General features: G+C 48.3%; 2 protein-coding genes across 8 annotated transcripts in view; one reads left to right on the top strand and one right to left on the bottom strand.

Annotated features, from left to right (window-relative positions):
* Nucleotides 1–16,176, bottom strand: part of LOC121595288 (nesprin-1) — an 85,480-nt gene that overhangs the window by 32,168 nt on the left and 37,136 nt on the right. For all 7 annotated transcript variants that reach the window (XR_006005150.1, XM_041919161.1, XM_041919166.1 and 4 more), the window contains 8 exons: nucleotides 15,841–15,994; nucleotides 11,368–15,701; nucleotides 7,033–7,338; nucleotides 5,401–5,549; nucleotides 2,512–3,322; nucleotides 2,214–2,372; nucleotides 1,862–2,074; nucleotides 1,506–1,763 (listed from right to left, as the gene is read on the bottom strand). Coding sequence is in view for 6 of the 7 variants with exons in the window: in XM_041919161.1 (XP_041775095.1) it covers nucleotides 1,506–1,763; nucleotides 1,862–2,074; nucleotides 2,214–2,372; nucleotides 2,512–3,322; nucleotides 5,401–5,549; nucleotides 7,033–7,338; nucleotides 11,368–15,701; nucleotides 15,841–15,994 (6,384 nt within the window). In the remaining variant the exon portion in view is untranslated. The remainder of the gene's footprint in view (nucleotides 1–1,505; nucleotides 1,764–1,861; nucleotides 2,075–2,213; nucleotides 2,373–2,511; nucleotides 3,323–5,400; nucleotides 5,550–7,032; nucleotides 7,339–11,367; nucleotides 15,702–15,840; nucleotides 15,995–16,176) is intronic.
* LOC121595290 (serine/arginine repetitive matrix protein 2-like) lies at nucleotides 10,459–11,366 on the top strand. Its single transcript, XM_041919168.1, has 2 exons — nucleotides 10,459–10,593; nucleotides 10,657–11,366. The coding sequence occupies exons 1-2, from the start codon at nucleotides 10,548–10,550 to the stop codon at nucleotides 11,244–11,246; spliced, it is 636 nt and encodes a 211-aa protein (XP_041775102.1). The 5' UTR covers nucleotides 10,459–10,547; the 3' UTR covers nucleotides 11,247–11,366.

Here is a 16,176-nt window from a genome sequence, read left to right on the forward strand (position 1 = left end):
AAACCAATTACAACCACGTGCCACCGCTTATTTATGATTGATCCATATTAAGACACCATGGATTGGATCCTCTTCCGGAGATTGATTACCGAATTTTGCATGCACAGTGCACATTCCAATGATCGTTAGCCAAACAAACCAAGACAGATACGTTCACATTCCGGTATCACATTTTTTTTAATTTTTTCAGGGAATACCGAAAGAGGCATCAAAATCCATGATATCTCATTATATATTCAATCACAATTCACGATCACCTTTAGCGCAATGTGTGTGTGCACCATTATGAAGCGGCACCGCGGGGGGACCATAAGCGGAAATGAATCTAACGATATGAAAAGTATGTGTGTGTGCGTGTGTGTGTATGTGTGTGTGTGTGTGTTTGAAGTGAGTGTGTGGATAAGTAACTAAACTACAACCCCAAAGTACACCAACAAAATGAAACTGAGAGTCAACCAACTGCTACCATGTGTGCATAGTATCATAATTAATGTGCATATTGATGTTTGGAATATAAAATGTAAAGATATGTTTGTGTAAGTATCCAGAAAAACCCTTCCGTAGTGTGTTAAAAGTGATTCAGTGTGAAAAGAATGTGTGTCTCATACTTCTATGTATTAATTTGTTTCCCGAACTCTTCTTATGTGTAATGTCTTCGAATGTGTATGAGATCATAACCGCATGGCGATCAGTTCCGTAACATGTCTAACTCTCCGTTCAGCATGATGTAATATTCTAGAAATCCCTGCATACATTTCCAACTCTACATGCCCTACCATAAGATGTATTACGATAAACCACCACACTTGTTGAATGGTGATGATGATGGCATATGGTTGCTTATGTTGCTAGCGCGCTCTTGCACCAGACGCACCACACGCAAATCCCCCGATCGTGCCATGATCGGCCACGATGGACGACTGCTCTTGAAGTGATATTTATGACTCTCGTGAAAACGTAAACGCAAAGCAAGAATGAACGCACAAGAGCACACCAAGTCTTGTAGAATATCGCGTGCTCGCTTCGTTCAAAAAATGAGGGAAAAAATCTTGAATGACCCTGCTCTACTCACAGTGGGATACACTTGCTGCGGACCAGCACTATTACAGTGTTTGTGGCTAGTAGTGTGTTTTTGTAGTTTGTTTGTACGCTACTAGAGAAATGTTGAAAATGAAAATAAAGATGACGACGTGCGTTTGTTTTTGGTCGTGTGTTCGTGTGTTTACGTGTGCGTGTGATAGTGGTGAAACGGTGATAGAAAAGGGAAGTGTACCAACAAGGGGAATTTTGGGGTAGATCTAGAACTACTACGAGATAGAGGACGAGTTTGGTGGGACGTTGTGAACTGTTTTGCTTCTTCAAATACTCAACGGTGGTGTTTGTGTTTATATTTTGATTTGGTGAGCGATGCGAGAGTGATGAAATCGTGATCGAGAAAGTGGGAGATTGATGATGATCTTCAAAAGTCAAAGATGCACCAAAGAGAACAACACTACGCCACTTACCTGTTCGTGCTTTTCACTATCGCCCGTCTGGTGCAATGGTGATAAGATATTCCGGAGCTGCTGCTCCTCGTGCACGATCCGCTGCCGGATCGTCTGCATCTCCGCCTGGCAGCCCTCGATCTGAGCTAGCGCCTGGTCGAGGTTCTGCGTCGTCTGGAACACGTCCAGGTTCAGCTTGTCCAGGTCGGCCAGTATTGTCCGGCCGCTCTGCACGATCGTCGGGTTGTCCGTGTAGATGATGTCGGAATGGAAGTGGACCTGTGTGTGGCGAAGAACGAAGCACAAACAAAACATTTGTCAGTAGACACGCACGTAAACAAACATCTCGATCGTGTTTTTGTGGCAGCGAAACTCACCTGCAGCTTCTCCAGCGACATGTTGACCTTGATCTTCTGGGCGGAGATGTCCGCCAGCATCTGCTCCAGTATGCGGAGCTGATCGCGCAACGGTTTGCTCTTCAGCTCGCCCGAATTCAAGGCCTGATAGGCGTCCTTTATCCACTCCCGTACGCTCTCGATCTTCCGCTCGTACTGCTGCCACTCTTCGGTCGTTTCGTGCAGGAACAGATTCTGATAAGACCAAGCGACAAACCCCCAAAAACACCCAAAGTTAGAAAAGCGTATGGCATCACTTCTTCAACCTGATGTTGTCTACCATCACAAACAATATATTGACCACCTCGTACCACCCCCGAACCACGCTTCTTACCCTTTCAAACAGCACTGTCTCGATGTCGATTTTCAGCGTTTCCGCCTCGTGTAGTTTGCCCCTCAGGTAGGCCGTCGAGCAAACTTCGTTTATTTTATCGAACTCGTGATTCATTTCGCTCAAATTCTGTGACACGTCCGCAAGACTGGCAACTGCGCTCTACGTAGAGGAGTTGAAGGGGGGGAAACGAATTGCGAAAAAGGTAAACAAGATTGCAAACGCATTAACGCAGCGCAGCCCCACTGGGCTCACTCCACTATGCCCTCTTATCGATCCATTTCGTTACATGTGCACTTACCGAATAATTCTGGCAGGCTTGCTGTGCCTCGTGCAGCGTGTTCAGCTGCAGCTTGCGCTCCAGCAGCGCCCGTATCTTGATCGACCAGTCCACCACGGACTGGTACAGCCGCATAAAGTTCGCCCAATTGCCGAGGATCTGATCGACCGTCTGGTTCTTCTGATCGATCAGCGCGATCGTTTTGTCCAGCTCGTGCGTAAGCTGATCCATGTTGGCCTGCGTGGCCGTCCGATCGCTCGACTCGGTACAGTGGCGTACGATTTCATTGCCATTGAACAGTAGCTGCTCGTGTGCCGTACGCATGTCGCCAAACTCCCCGGTCAGTGCCGTTAGCTTGCTTTTCAGCTCGCTCGGATCAATGCCATGGTTGGAGATGGTTAGCTCCGCCTGCTCGATCCACGTCTTGATGCGATCGTACACGGTGAAGTAGTCCGTGCGGATCATTTTGGCCTTCTTGTACGCACCCTGATAGTCCTCCATCGTGCCGTTTATGCCGGTAAGCGAACGGTCAAGCAGCTCCAACCCTTCCTTAAGGTCACTGGGGACAAACTTTTGCGCCGGCAGGTACTGCTCGTTGATGCGTCGGCGAAGATCCTCCCGCTGGACGCTACAGCTTTCGGCCGCTTCCTTGACTGCGCCGAGCGCTCGCTCCGTCTGGTACAGGCGCTCGTCGAACGGGTTGATTTGCGTTAGATCCTTGCGCACCGTCTCAATGCGCTGCGCTAGCTCGCCGATCTGGTCCAGGTAGTGCTGCAGCTCCGTCAGAATATCGCGCAGCTGGCGTTCCTTCTTCGCAAGGTTGTCCGAGAGTCTGCGGAAGACGAACGAACCCCCCGAAAAAAAAAATGACAAAAAACCCACCCAACCCAATACACCCGGAAAGAAAAGATGAAGATGCAAAAAATGTGTGTTACAAAACCAAGAAAAAACACGCGCGCGTGCACTCAGCACACAATCACCCTGTCACCCGATGCCGGTTGTGGTATTTTGATATCTTTTTCTTCTAAAGCAAGAGACGAACCTCCTGCGAGCTGTCTCCAAGTGCGCGCTGTGATCGTGCCTACAGATCGTGAGCGCATTTGAAACGCGCAAAAATTCAACTATTTAAACGGGTCGTCTCCTCCTCCTCCTCCACCAACCGGGACGACCTTGCGCGTGCTCGACCGGTGTGGTGTGTTTGGATGAAAAAGATATCGAAATCGAGAAATTTAAATTTAACCCAATGACGTCAGAATGTCCAACCGCACACGCTCGAGGGGTCTCTACCGTTCGCGGCCGGCTCGTCGCTCATCGCACGGACGGCGATGAATAGCCGTCTGTGTGTGTGTCTACGCGTGTGTTTGTGTGGAAACGATGATGCGATTCTACGGCCCCGTGCTGTTGCTGTTGCTGCTGCTGCCCTTTTCTTGGGAGACTACAACTTCTTCCGTCCCGAGACTCGAACTCGGGAATACACCTCGCCTTAACACCGTCGTCCAAAATATCGCAACCGAATGCGCTGAGGTGTGGCGAGCGAGCCGTTGCTGCTGGTTAGTTCTGATGGATTTTTATTATTATTGGCTTGTTGACCTTCTAGCGCTTTTTGTGTGCACCCCTACTCCCCTTGGCCCCGTACTCCACTCACGCTCTTTCTCTCTTTCTCTCCGATCGGCTCTCTACTTACTATCTCTCCAACCGACCGGGTTGTGGACCGTTCTTTGAAGAAGGCTAAGCGATAAAATAATAAATTCGCCGCCTTGTACACGGACACAACTGGTTCGTCGCCTTCGCCGTGTCGGTGAGAAGAACGAAATGTGCTTGAGTTACCGGCTTTTTTTTTTTGGTCTACTTCATGTTACTTCCTCGTCAATCCGTTGGCAAACGGCCAACAACCAACTTCTCCAGTTCCGTGTAGTTCCGTGTATTCCTATGGACTGTGTGCTTTTTTTTGGTGTCTTCCAAACTCCGAATATGCTTCTTTCTACACTTTTTACGTAGGCACAGAATGCACTTTTTTTGGTAACTGATACACCCTTCTCTTACGCTTAGAAATGCACTGTATATCTATGCACCGTCCACACGTTCACAGCCGTATGCTTCAAACTATTCAACACGAATGAGCCAAGATGTGCCGAGCTGCAGTGGATTGCGATGGTGAGCGCTCGCGGAATTCCACCACCCTTGAACCGGTGTATGGGGTGAGCTCGCTCTCTCGCTCTTCTCAGCAGCAAACAGAATATGATTATTCGCTCATCGCCACACCACTCTCTGAAGGCATTCGCAGTGCAATGCATTTGCTCGCACGAACTGACCTCCTCGCGCGATGATGGCGATGAGTAAGCGCCTCCATGTGGGAGCGCCGTGAGAGCTTTCTCAGTGTTCTCATCGCCGCAAAACCAACCACCGTTTATAGTTTTTGTAGATTCTCCCTTTTGGAGGAATAAAGTGAACAAAAAAATCTTACTCATGCCACACAAACACAACGCCGGTGCTCCTACCCAAAACCCCCTTCAAACTCAATCAGTCCAGAGGACCAGGGATGACGTGAGGCAGCGCGCACAGTTGTTGTTGATGTAGTTGCTCGAAACATTCCGCGAAGCCGGTACGATGACATCACACATTCGGTGTGTGCAAATGCATCGCACAACTCGTTGGGCGGCTTCCGGCTTCCACTCTCTCTCTCTCCCGTCAGCCAACCATGTGGTCGTATGGGATTGTTCTGTGGGTCGTGACTGATTGTTACAACACTGACTTTGGATTTTGTGCGTCGTTTCTGTGAATTTCGTCCTTTACCGTGTTTGAGTATGCCAAGAACCACGAGCAGCGAGGTTTCTGGACATTCTGATGCCATTTTTCCGGCGCGTGACGTTTTTTTTTTGCTCTGTCCCCCGATCCCCCCCCCCCACTTACCGTGTGTTGATGTCGTTCAGATGCGTTAGCTTTTCCTCGAGCGATTGCGGCAGCAGCTTCTGTTCGCGTAGGGCTTTGATGAGCGTTTTGGCGAGTGCGTTCGCTTTCGTGTTCAGCTGACCAAGGGCGGTCTTGTCTTCCAGCAAGTTCTGGTGAATGGTGTGAGAAGAGAGAATGAAATTAAATCGCAGAAAGATTCCCGACATCTTTCCCACTAAGAACACCGGCAGTTTGGGACATCCAGCAAGAAGAGTTACACGAAAGATCGAACTATTGATTAGCTTTCCCTTACAGTCGCGTAACAATCGATATGAAACGTTCAGTTTCGCAACACGCCATCCACTGTCTCTATCGTTTATTTACTAATGTCTCTGAAAAACCTTCAAACTGGGGTACGACCTTCATTGAAGTCGTTTACACACAGTGCAACAATAATATTGATTTAACGATGTTACATTTATGTCTTTTCCGACTTCGGAGGCAGCTCCCACAAACAAATAAAAAAAACACCGGACGGAGCACACACACACTTACGGTGGGCGGCTAAGCTAAATAAACAAATTTTCCGGAAAAGCTACGCCACGTAAACGGCAAAACCACAAAAAGGCCGCAAAAGCAAAAGTTTCGCACAAACTGGATGGATGTGCACGCAAAAGACGCGGGCCAATCGATCTACTAAAAATAAACTCGATCGACCGGCAGAAACGCAGACCCTTGCGACACGAAATGTGCTACATGGTTATCGATCGTCATCGCCTGCAGGAAGCATGTTTGAAGGATGATTCCTATAAATGGTAAACAAAAATTAATACAAATGTTGTTTTCACCATCCTCTGTTGGGGTTAACTTTGTAGAGAGTGACATTAAAATATGATCCTTCCCCTTGTTCACCTTCGCGCGTGTGTTATTTACATAATTCTCAACACTGCCGGAGAATAATTCCCATTAAGGCCACCAAACAACATCGACAGTTGTATGTCTGACCGGTTGACAACGCACTCACACACCTGCTGGGAGGGCGCACATCTACAACAGTTCACCTTCAATGAACCCAAACAATATTGGGCTGTGCGACAGCAGCGCCACTCAGCACACTTTATGTGCGTATCGTCTCGTACACTCTTGCCTTCGAGTTGTCGTTGATCGTTAAAAAGCCAGTCACACAGAAAGATATCACCGATGAGATCATTGCACGGTGCACCGTCGGCTACTTGTAGCCTCCCCCCCCCCCCTCTTTGACCATCATCATCGTACAAAGTACAGCTCATGGCAAACAGCAAACAAACGCTGACGTCACTGTCAATGTCGCAGCAAGCTCGTGCTTCCCGGTGGAGACGCCCGGTATGTCAAACCATGATCGACATCCTCATTGTGAAGAGAGAACGGGTTGTAGGAGAGAAAGTCGTTTAATTCAAAATTAGCTAAAATCACACCGCATGAAGATGACCAATATTCTGTTCCATTTCATTTCTCGCACCCGTCCCAACGGTCGTAGAAAGTAGTCCTATTTTTAGTGGAGTAGGAGTAAAATTCGCACATCCACGGTAGATCGGTACATCATCATCACTTGCTCGACGAGTAGACAAGCGCTGTTGCGAAATATGATCTCCAGACGCGCAATCGCACACTTACCTCCACAATGTGCTTCTTCGCCTCGGTTTGATCGCGCGAGTGGACCACCAAATCCAATCCTCGGTCCTTCTCGAGCAGCAGGTTCGACTTCACCTCCAGCTCCTGCAGGATGCTTTCCAGCTGGTCCCACTGCTGCTGTAGCTGGACGAGATTTTCGCGCAACGTTTCCAGCAGCGACGTGTTGGCGGCCCACTGCCGATTCGCGTCCCCGGTCTCCTTCTGCACCCGGTCCCGATTGTACTGATCCGCGCGGTTCACTATCTGCTGCGATAGTTCGTTCAGGATATCGAGCTCGTTCTGCTGCACCTATTTTTGATGATAAGAAATGTATAAAAAAGATTAACAAAGGACACTAATTTTTCACACCTGTGAATGTTGTATTTCCAGCTACAGCACTTTCCCACTGCTTTCTACTACCTCGCCAAATGTTAATGCCCAAAAAACTTCACTCCTAGTTTGCCGTCGCCTCCGTCGACACAGAATTCGCTTGCGAATTCGATGCTGTCTTACTTAATTCGGTTCGTGTAATGAATTATTTTTAGCAGAATCGCCACCAACTGACCCACAGACGATCGTGCCTAATGCATGTGTACGGCTCTGAGCTTATCTAGCGAGTCTGAGAGCGAGTTTGTGGCGGTTGGGAGAGAAGATTACTCATTTCGTGCTTTGCTCGTTCGGCGAGAGAAGCGCTGAGAGGTTTAAATCCGAACTGTGATTTTAAGTGTATGGTGTCATACAACAATAAACATGCTTCTTTAAACGCCCGCAATACGAGAATGGATGGGGTTCATCTTGTAGTTTCGTGATCTTTATTTGTGTGTTCGCACAATCCATGTTTGATGATGTTTCACACACATATGGAAGCGATGAATGAAAAAATCTTGTTGAATGAATAAAAAAAAACCTTTACTTGTTTGATGCCATCCAATCTCTCAGAGAGGTCAAAACAACCTGCTGGATGGATCTCTGCTTCTCTTCCGCAATCTTTGAGTAAGCTTCTCATTGGAGCTCATCTTCCATGTTTTGCCACATCTTACTAAAAAAACAACCAACACTAAACGGTTTTCGTAGTCTCATCTCTCAGCTCATTCTCTCGAGTTTGTTTCACTTAACTCTTTCTCTGCTCAATCTAATACATAAAACCGGCCCCTCGAGAGTCTTCGGCTGAGCGCCACGAGAGCTAACAACAGCGTGCGCCGTGGCGCATGCAAACACCACGATTTGCGCCAAAAAATGCCATCATCGAATATAAATATCGTCCCACGGCTGAACGCGCTCGACCATTTCACGTCCACTGTTTGCAGCTAGCGTTTGGTCAACTTCCCTCACGGGAAAGAAAAATAAAAAAAAACATGAAGAACCTGTCAGTGACGGGGTATCGTGTGATCAATATTTACTTGTACTACCCTGCTTCTTCTGCTGTGGCGAGACACACGCAACCCGAGCATGAATAAGAGGCAGTTTCTTTATTTTTAGGCACCCCTCTAACCCTAACTGCTTGTTGCAGCAGTAGCCTTTCTACTGCTCTGCGCGTGCGAAATCGATATGACATCAGCATCAGGTGTCCAACTTCAACTGATCCTATGCTGAGGTCATTCATACGCCCTAACTGATCCGGATGGAGCCATTAACACCTTTCGAAAAAGAATCTTGCTGCAATATGGGCTGCAATTTCATAGCCTCATTTTTCGCCCATTTTGCTTGCAGGCAGGCGACTCTTGTGGAAGATGTGCCTGCGCCTAACGATCCCCAGCTCATCCATCAACACACACACTCAACGTGACGTACTCACGTGACTGAAGGAAAACGAAAGTCTTGTACCTCTCTTTTGATGTGGCTTGCCGTGTGCGCAACGTTGGCCAAGTGCCAACTCGGTACAGCACAGAAAACAAACGCCCGAAATGTCAGTTGAAAATTGGGGTGCCAGGTCTAAGATGGCGCCCCGATTTGTCGTGCTAATTTTCAGCAAGCAACGAACTCGATGGTGCCGCGCTAAAGGCAACAGTGGATCATTCTTGCTAGTTATAAATAAGTATTTGTCACCGCATACCGCTTGCACTGTCTGTGTCCGCCTGTTCCTCCCGCGTATCCCGTTCATTTGCGAGCGATTCAAATTGACCGATCGTCTTTACTACTGCCAGACGGTTGTTCCGGCTGATTGTATGTCACAATATTTTGTTGTGCCGTCAACCAACTACAGACGGGCGTGCCTTCGCACGTACAGCTGGTATCGAGAGCCGCTGAAGGTCAGACGCTTTCGGGAAATTGGTAGACTGCGGAAGAAGCCACCCCGTACGCAACCGAACGCATGACCTCTAGCGCCATCAGGCTGATTAGCCGTTACTAATCGATCAAGGCAAGTTATTTTGGTATTCCTGTGGTGGTTGTTTGTTGATATGAGTATATTTAAGCCCTGTGTATGTATGGAGAATGTAAGTCAGTAAGTCAGATAACAATATTTGATCTGCGTTATCATTAAAAGCCGGTCCGATAGCATTCCTTTAAAAAAAGAAGTTAAAAGACATTCAACCACGCTCTATCAAGGGGTGTTATCTAAGGTAAAAATCTGATTCATTCTGGTTTACGATCGGTGTCGTCATCTTAAATTATCTTGACACCACATTATCATCAAACCAGTGAGACAATTCCTTTGTGGAGAGAAAAGCTTTTGTTTTTAAATACCTTTATCAACACAGCGTTGACTGTGCTGCTTCTTTCACTGTCACCGGCGTGTGGTGAAGCCGTTTTTTTTATTCCAATTCCCTTGTGGCCGAAGTAAAAAACCTGTTTTATGCGGCCGTTTGGAAGAAGATTCTTCAATTCGGTTAAGCGAAGAACGCTACCAGTTTGTCAACAATGCTCCCATGGGCCCTCGCTATGTCTTCTTCCGGAGTTGTTATGCCTAGCTCGAAATATATGCACAAACAACTTACTTCGACGCAAACAAAGCTATTAAAATCAGTCAAGCAAATGAATTATTTCGTGGCAAATGGACATTTTAAATCAATTAGATCGATTAAGATCACTTAGACCGTTTGATTCTTCTACCTATCCCTAACTACTATTGTTGTTTATAATTAGCATAATATCGTAAATTCCCTCCTCAAGTTCTTCGCTGTTCCTTCATAATTTTTACAATGTTATCACAGTTGTGGGTTTCTTTTTGAAATTCTTAACATACTTCTTGATCTCGGGGCCGTTCGGACGTCGAGAAGGTTTGAATCACTGTTGCAAGGCCGGACGGGTTCAATCCCCATCCGGATCGTGTGTCACCCGCACGCAACAACTTTACTGTTTTAGTTGGATGGTTCTTCACCTTTATGATAAGCATATGTATAAGCTGATATTATCGATTAGCTAAGAAGAACTTCTCGAGTCAGATGTATCAGGGAACCACTCATATTTTCTAATCAAAGCATGCAGAGGTTTATTTTTGCGTGATTGTATGTCAAGCTTCCTACCAGCAAAGTAGGCATCTATTCACCCACCAGCAGTAACGCAAACGTTTTGAAAAAATGATGCCGTATATTTTGAATATTTTGCACAATTCTGGGACCCCTCGTAAGTATATTCACCTTGTTTTTGTAGAAAAATACACAAATTTTATACATCATTGTCCCCCAGAGGATGTCCTTAGCATATGTGAAAAGCTGCCACAGTTCAGTAGCACCTCAGAGATACCGGAGGGAGATCTCAAGTCCCCCACCGAAGAAGCACTCGAAGGTGCCTTAAGAATGGGCCTTATCCGGCGGAATGCAAGAAACAATACATACACACTAGCGAACAAATGGTTCTTGCCAGAAACGCAATCATTCCAAATGGAACTGCAAGAAATTGTCCAAACCATGCCGCAAACACTTGCCGCAGCTCTCGATCCAGCTAACCAGGATGTGGCTACCTCATCGAACCACCCAATGGACTGCATGGGACCGGGCATGACGCAACGGCGCAGTCCCGCTCAAATACGTGCCATCGCTATCTACCGCAGAATGCGTGAACAGCGCGAACGGGAAGAACGCGAAGCTGCGGCACGTTCCAGAAAACGGCGCAACTCTCGATCTCGGTCACGGTCAAGATCAGCGGCGCGCCGTACACGCCGTGCGTCTACTAGCACGAGTAGAGCGCGTCCCCAATCAAAGCGACGGTCCTCGTCACGTTCACGATCACGCTCGACGGCAAGAAATCGCAGCACGAGTCGATCTCGACGACGTTAATGTGACGCCCGAGAAGTAACTCATTATTTACAAAAATCTGTATTGGTTATCTAGAATCTACTTGGAATATTTCTGTAAATCTAATCTTCGTAAATAAATCACTCAGTATTATTTCACTCACCTGCAGCATGTTGAGCAACACGTTGATGTGATCAATACGGGCCGGCAGCGTCGGGATGGTCAGGATCGTATCGTCTAACTTGCTCTTGGCAAGCACACTGTTCACTGCACTCGAATGCTTCTTGTACGATTTCACTAGGTCATTGTTCGACAGCAGCTCGGTCTGCTGCACCGCGGCACGATGCGACACTTCACTCAACCGATTCTTCAACTGCTGCAACTCACCAAGACACTGGTTTTGGTCCAGCTCACTCAACGAATTCCACAACCGATCGGCCTGCTCCTGGATGGCACCGTACAGAAGCGTACGAATTTCCGCCTCACCGTGCAGGAAATCTTCCAGCTCCTTCAACGCCACCGTAATCTTCTCCTGATCGAAGCTGAATGTTTTCGTGTGCTCAAATCGTTCCTCGGCCACCATCAACCACTTCTTAACGCGCTCCATACTGTCACGGAACTCCAGCCGGTACTGACGGTTTTGGGTGAGATAGGCTTCACGAGCTGTCAACTCTGCCGGAATAGTTTCCTGCAGCGCTCTCGCACGATCTACCATGTCCTGCAGATCGTCGGGCAGTTTGCTGTCGCTGTGCGCTAACTTCCCAAGCAAATCTTCAATCATCTTCAGATTGATGTTCGCTTTGCCAGCCAACGCAATGTGTGCACTGTGCTGCTGGTCGGCCATCTTCAGATCCAAACCAAACAGTGGACGCGACCGGATGTGCTCATCATTGTCCTTGAACCAATCCACCAACGCGAACAGATCGTTCGACAGGGTCTTGTGGTAGGCGCGCTGCTTCTGGTACTTGTCCTGCTCCAGCTCGATCGATCGTTTGATCGAACCGAGCTGCTGCTGCAGCGAATGAATCTGATCCATGATGTTGTGCCGGTCCAGATCGGTGCCGTCGCTAGCGATCTGGTGACCCTTATCCGTCGCGGCCACCAGTAGACCTTCGCACTCCTCAATACTCTGCAGAATTTCACTGTACCGCATCAGCCGCTCGTCCACCGTCGGACTAAAGTTGTCCACCGTGTTAAAGTCCGTGTTGATCTTCGCAATCAACTTCACAATATCGTTGATTGCTCCGATAAACTGTTCCTTCAGCAGCAACATCGCCTTCAGCCGTCGCAGCTGCTCCTCAATGCCCATGATCATCTCCTCCAGTTTCGCAGAATTTTCCCGCAGCTGGGGCAGATTGGTCAACAAGATCGTGCTCATCTCTAGCCGCTTGTCCTTCAACCTTCCCAGTATCTGCTCGTACGCCAGCAGGAAGTCTTGAATGTTTTCAATCCTGCTTGTCACCGGTCGGTTCATTTCCTTCAGCCGACCCTGCACCTGCACCAGGAACGCGGCACAGCTCTTTATCTTCGCCAGCGCGTCCTCGTACTCTACCAGATGATCTTCCAGCTTCTTACACTTCACCTTCAGCACGTTGCTGATTGCGTTCCACTTTTCGCGCATCACTTTCACCTGGTTGTTGATGTTCGTCTTGTCCAGCTCGTTCAGCGTCGGCAGGATGGCGCTCTTGTACTCTTCAGCCTCCTTCACGACACCCTTCATCACATCACACTCACCGCACAGTTTGTCGAACTTTTGCTTCTGATCTTTAAGTATCTCGTAGCTCGTGGTGCGAATGTCCGCCGACACGATCGATTCCGCCTCGTTCAGCCAGTTCCAGACACGATCCTTACGGCCCTCGAACTCACGCCGCTTGCCGTGCTCTCGCTCCATGAACTCGATCTTCCGAGCGCAGCTCTCCACCAGCTCTTTCAGTTTGGACTCGATGTCGCCGAACTCCTGGGCCAGCTTTGCCTTGCCTTCCTCACTGCAATCCTTCATAATTTCGCGTACCTGTTTCGATACATCCTTGAAGGCGTTCTCTTCAAACTCCCGTATCGTCTGCGCGTGGCGCTGGCACAGCTTGATCTCCGAGTTCACGTTGCTCGACAGCAGCGGTATTTGGTCGGATATCTTGTTTACATCGTTCTGCTTCGTTTTAATCCAGGCCCGCGTAACATCCAGGTTGTTGTGCATGTTCTTACGGCACAGGATGTCCTCGACGATCTTGTCCAACTCGGCACGCACTCGCTCATTGAGCAATCCAACGTTTTTGGTCAGCGTCTGCAGTTCCGTCTCCAGCTGTTGCTTTTCATTCGGCTCCAGATCGGACTGAATGCTCGAGAAACGCTTGCCAAGTGTATCAACGTACGACTGCTTGCCTTCAATTTCCTTCAACAGTGATCTGAACGCTTGCTGCTGATTCTCGGCCGACTTCGTATCCGATCCAAGTTGATATGGCACATCCAGCGACCCATTCTTATCCACTACCCACTGCGATAGTTCACCAATGTCACTCCGCAGCTTGCCAAACATTTTGCTCGTCGAATCAATCACATCCAACCGACGGTTCAAACGCTTCGTGATGTCGTTATAGCGCCGGTCGATCGATTTCAACTGCTCCGTTACCTGCTGCGCATCGAGATTGCTAACCAGCTCCACGATGTGATCACCATTGCGCTTGAAGTTCGCTATCATCTCACAGTCGTTCTCCAGAATGCGCTTAATGTTGGAGATCTTCTCGAGCTTCTGCTTACAGCTTAGACCACCACCCTTTTCTACATTATCGATCTGGTTCGTGATTGCATCCAACCAGCCCTGCACGTCCTCGTAGTTCTTACGATATTTCTCTATTGCCAGCTGATCGTCCTTCTTGCGATCGATCACCTTCTTCAGACTGCCCTGTAACTTCTCGAGCTCCTCGCGCAACCGATAGTCCTGCTCGGTTTCACCCTGGAGATCATCACGCTTGACTGTGATCGTGCGTGACAGTTCGCTCATCGCACGCAGCTCCTGCTCTGCCGCTTCCGGTCTAAACTTGCACGGTTTCGAACCCCAGTCGGCGACAATCGCCTTCTGCTTTTGGATCCAGTTCTCCAGCTCAACCTTCTGCTTTTGCTGCCGTTCGCAATCATTGATCGAGGTAATCAATTCGGCAATCCACTGCTGCACATCATCAATCAAATCTTCCAGACGTGCCCGCACCATCAATTCTTTCTCGGGGATCATCTGCGAAACGTTGTCCATCGGTGAGCTAGGACGGCTAATGCTAGCGGTAGCGGCTTCGCAAGCCTGCACAGCAAACATCAGACGGCTCTTCTCCACCTGCAACTTATTGTGTATGCCTTGCGCCTTCTCGAGCTGTGACTGCCCAACGGCATAGTCCACAACCTCCAACAAACGTTCCTCCGCCACTAGCGGTTCCGTTTCGTCCAGCTGTCGATTGATGTCGTCCAGCGTATCCTCGTACTCCTGGAACTTGTTGAGCGAGTCGTGCAGTCGGTTCTTAATCTGCACCGACGTGTTCAGCAGCGAGTTGTAGCTGTCGCGAATGTTCTTCATTTGCGTTTCGATGCGACTCTTGATGGCTGGCGCCTTCAGAATGTATCGCTCGATCTGAGACTGACCCTTCGCATTGAAATCATCGATATTGACCTGATAACGCTGAATCTCGTCCAGCAGCTTCTCGTGCTGCGCAATCTGCTCCAGCGTTTGCTCGCGATTGTAAATGTACAGCGAGTTGTGGGCCATCAGCTGGAAGGATATCTGCAGCAGCCACTTCTCTATCTCCTGGAGATTCTGATAGTACGCCATCTGATCGTCCAGCTCCGTCTCTAGGTTACGAATTTGATAGGAACACTTTTCACTCAGCTTGGAGCAACGAGCCTGCAGACTTGCAACACGTTCCATCTCGGCCGAGCATTTGTTAACGTCAAAGAGGTTAGCCGCTTCCAGTTGAAGATTTTCCAGATCCGACTGTTTAAACGAGATCTCCGTCTGGATGTGCTTCAGGCGCTCGAGCAGTGTCTTCACCTCCGTCATCTCGCCGTGCGTTTCAGGCAGCGCCTCGAACACACCCTCGGTCGTGGCGAGCCATTCGTTAATGCGTCGCTTTAGCTCTTCGTACGACTCTAAACGGCTTGCCTGCGCGTTCAAGTTGTTCAGCGACGAGCTGATACCGATGATGACCGTATCGAGCGAATCGCGAATGTCCGAAATGTCCTGGAACATCGTCGTCTGCTTGTCTTCCGGATAGAGGTAGGAAGATTTGGTGAAGGAATCTTGCAACATCTCAAATAGTTTCTGCCCTTGCGGGATTGAGTTGGATAGTGACTGCAGCTGTACCACCTTCTGTCTGATCACAAGCACATCATCCGCTGCTACATCGCTACAGTTCTTGATCGTAGCGTTGGCATCGTTTAACCACTTGTTGATCTCTTCCTTGTAGTACAGGAACTCGGTATGGCTGACGAGGTTTTTCTCTAGTTTGGTGATGAATCCTGGCAAAAGAGGAAAATATAATCAATGAATTTGTAAGTCTTCGATCAACATCTTCAATATCACACAGATACAAAATCAAAACTATCATAGAAGGCACATATATCCCCTGAATTTTACTAAAGGACACAGGGCCATTACCTTGCACTTTTCCAAGCAATGTCGAGTAGCTCTTCTGCAGATCGACGGTACGATCGCGAACGGTCGAGCAGGCGCTCTTCTCCATCAGTGCTTCGCACACGTCGTTCAACTCTTCGACGGTACTCTTTTTCGTCAGAATCAAATCCTGAATGCGCTGTGCACCGGAACAAGGGGATGGATAGGTTCGATTTCGGCAAAATCATGCAATCACGGTAGGATGAGTCGTTTCAGACACATTGAGGAACACAACACACATAATATATCAATCGTCGGTTGATGATGGTCAACGTGCAGGTGGTTCATGGAAGAAGAGAAGAAATAAGATAACATGAATAA

The sequence above is a fragment of the Anopheles merus genome, chromosome 3R (assembly GCF_017562075.2).
Source record: "Anopheles merus strain MAF chromosome 3R, AmerM5.1, whole genome shotgun sequence".
Lineage (NCBI taxonomy): Eukaryota > Metazoa > Arthropoda > Insecta > Diptera > Culicidae > Anopheles > Anopheles merus.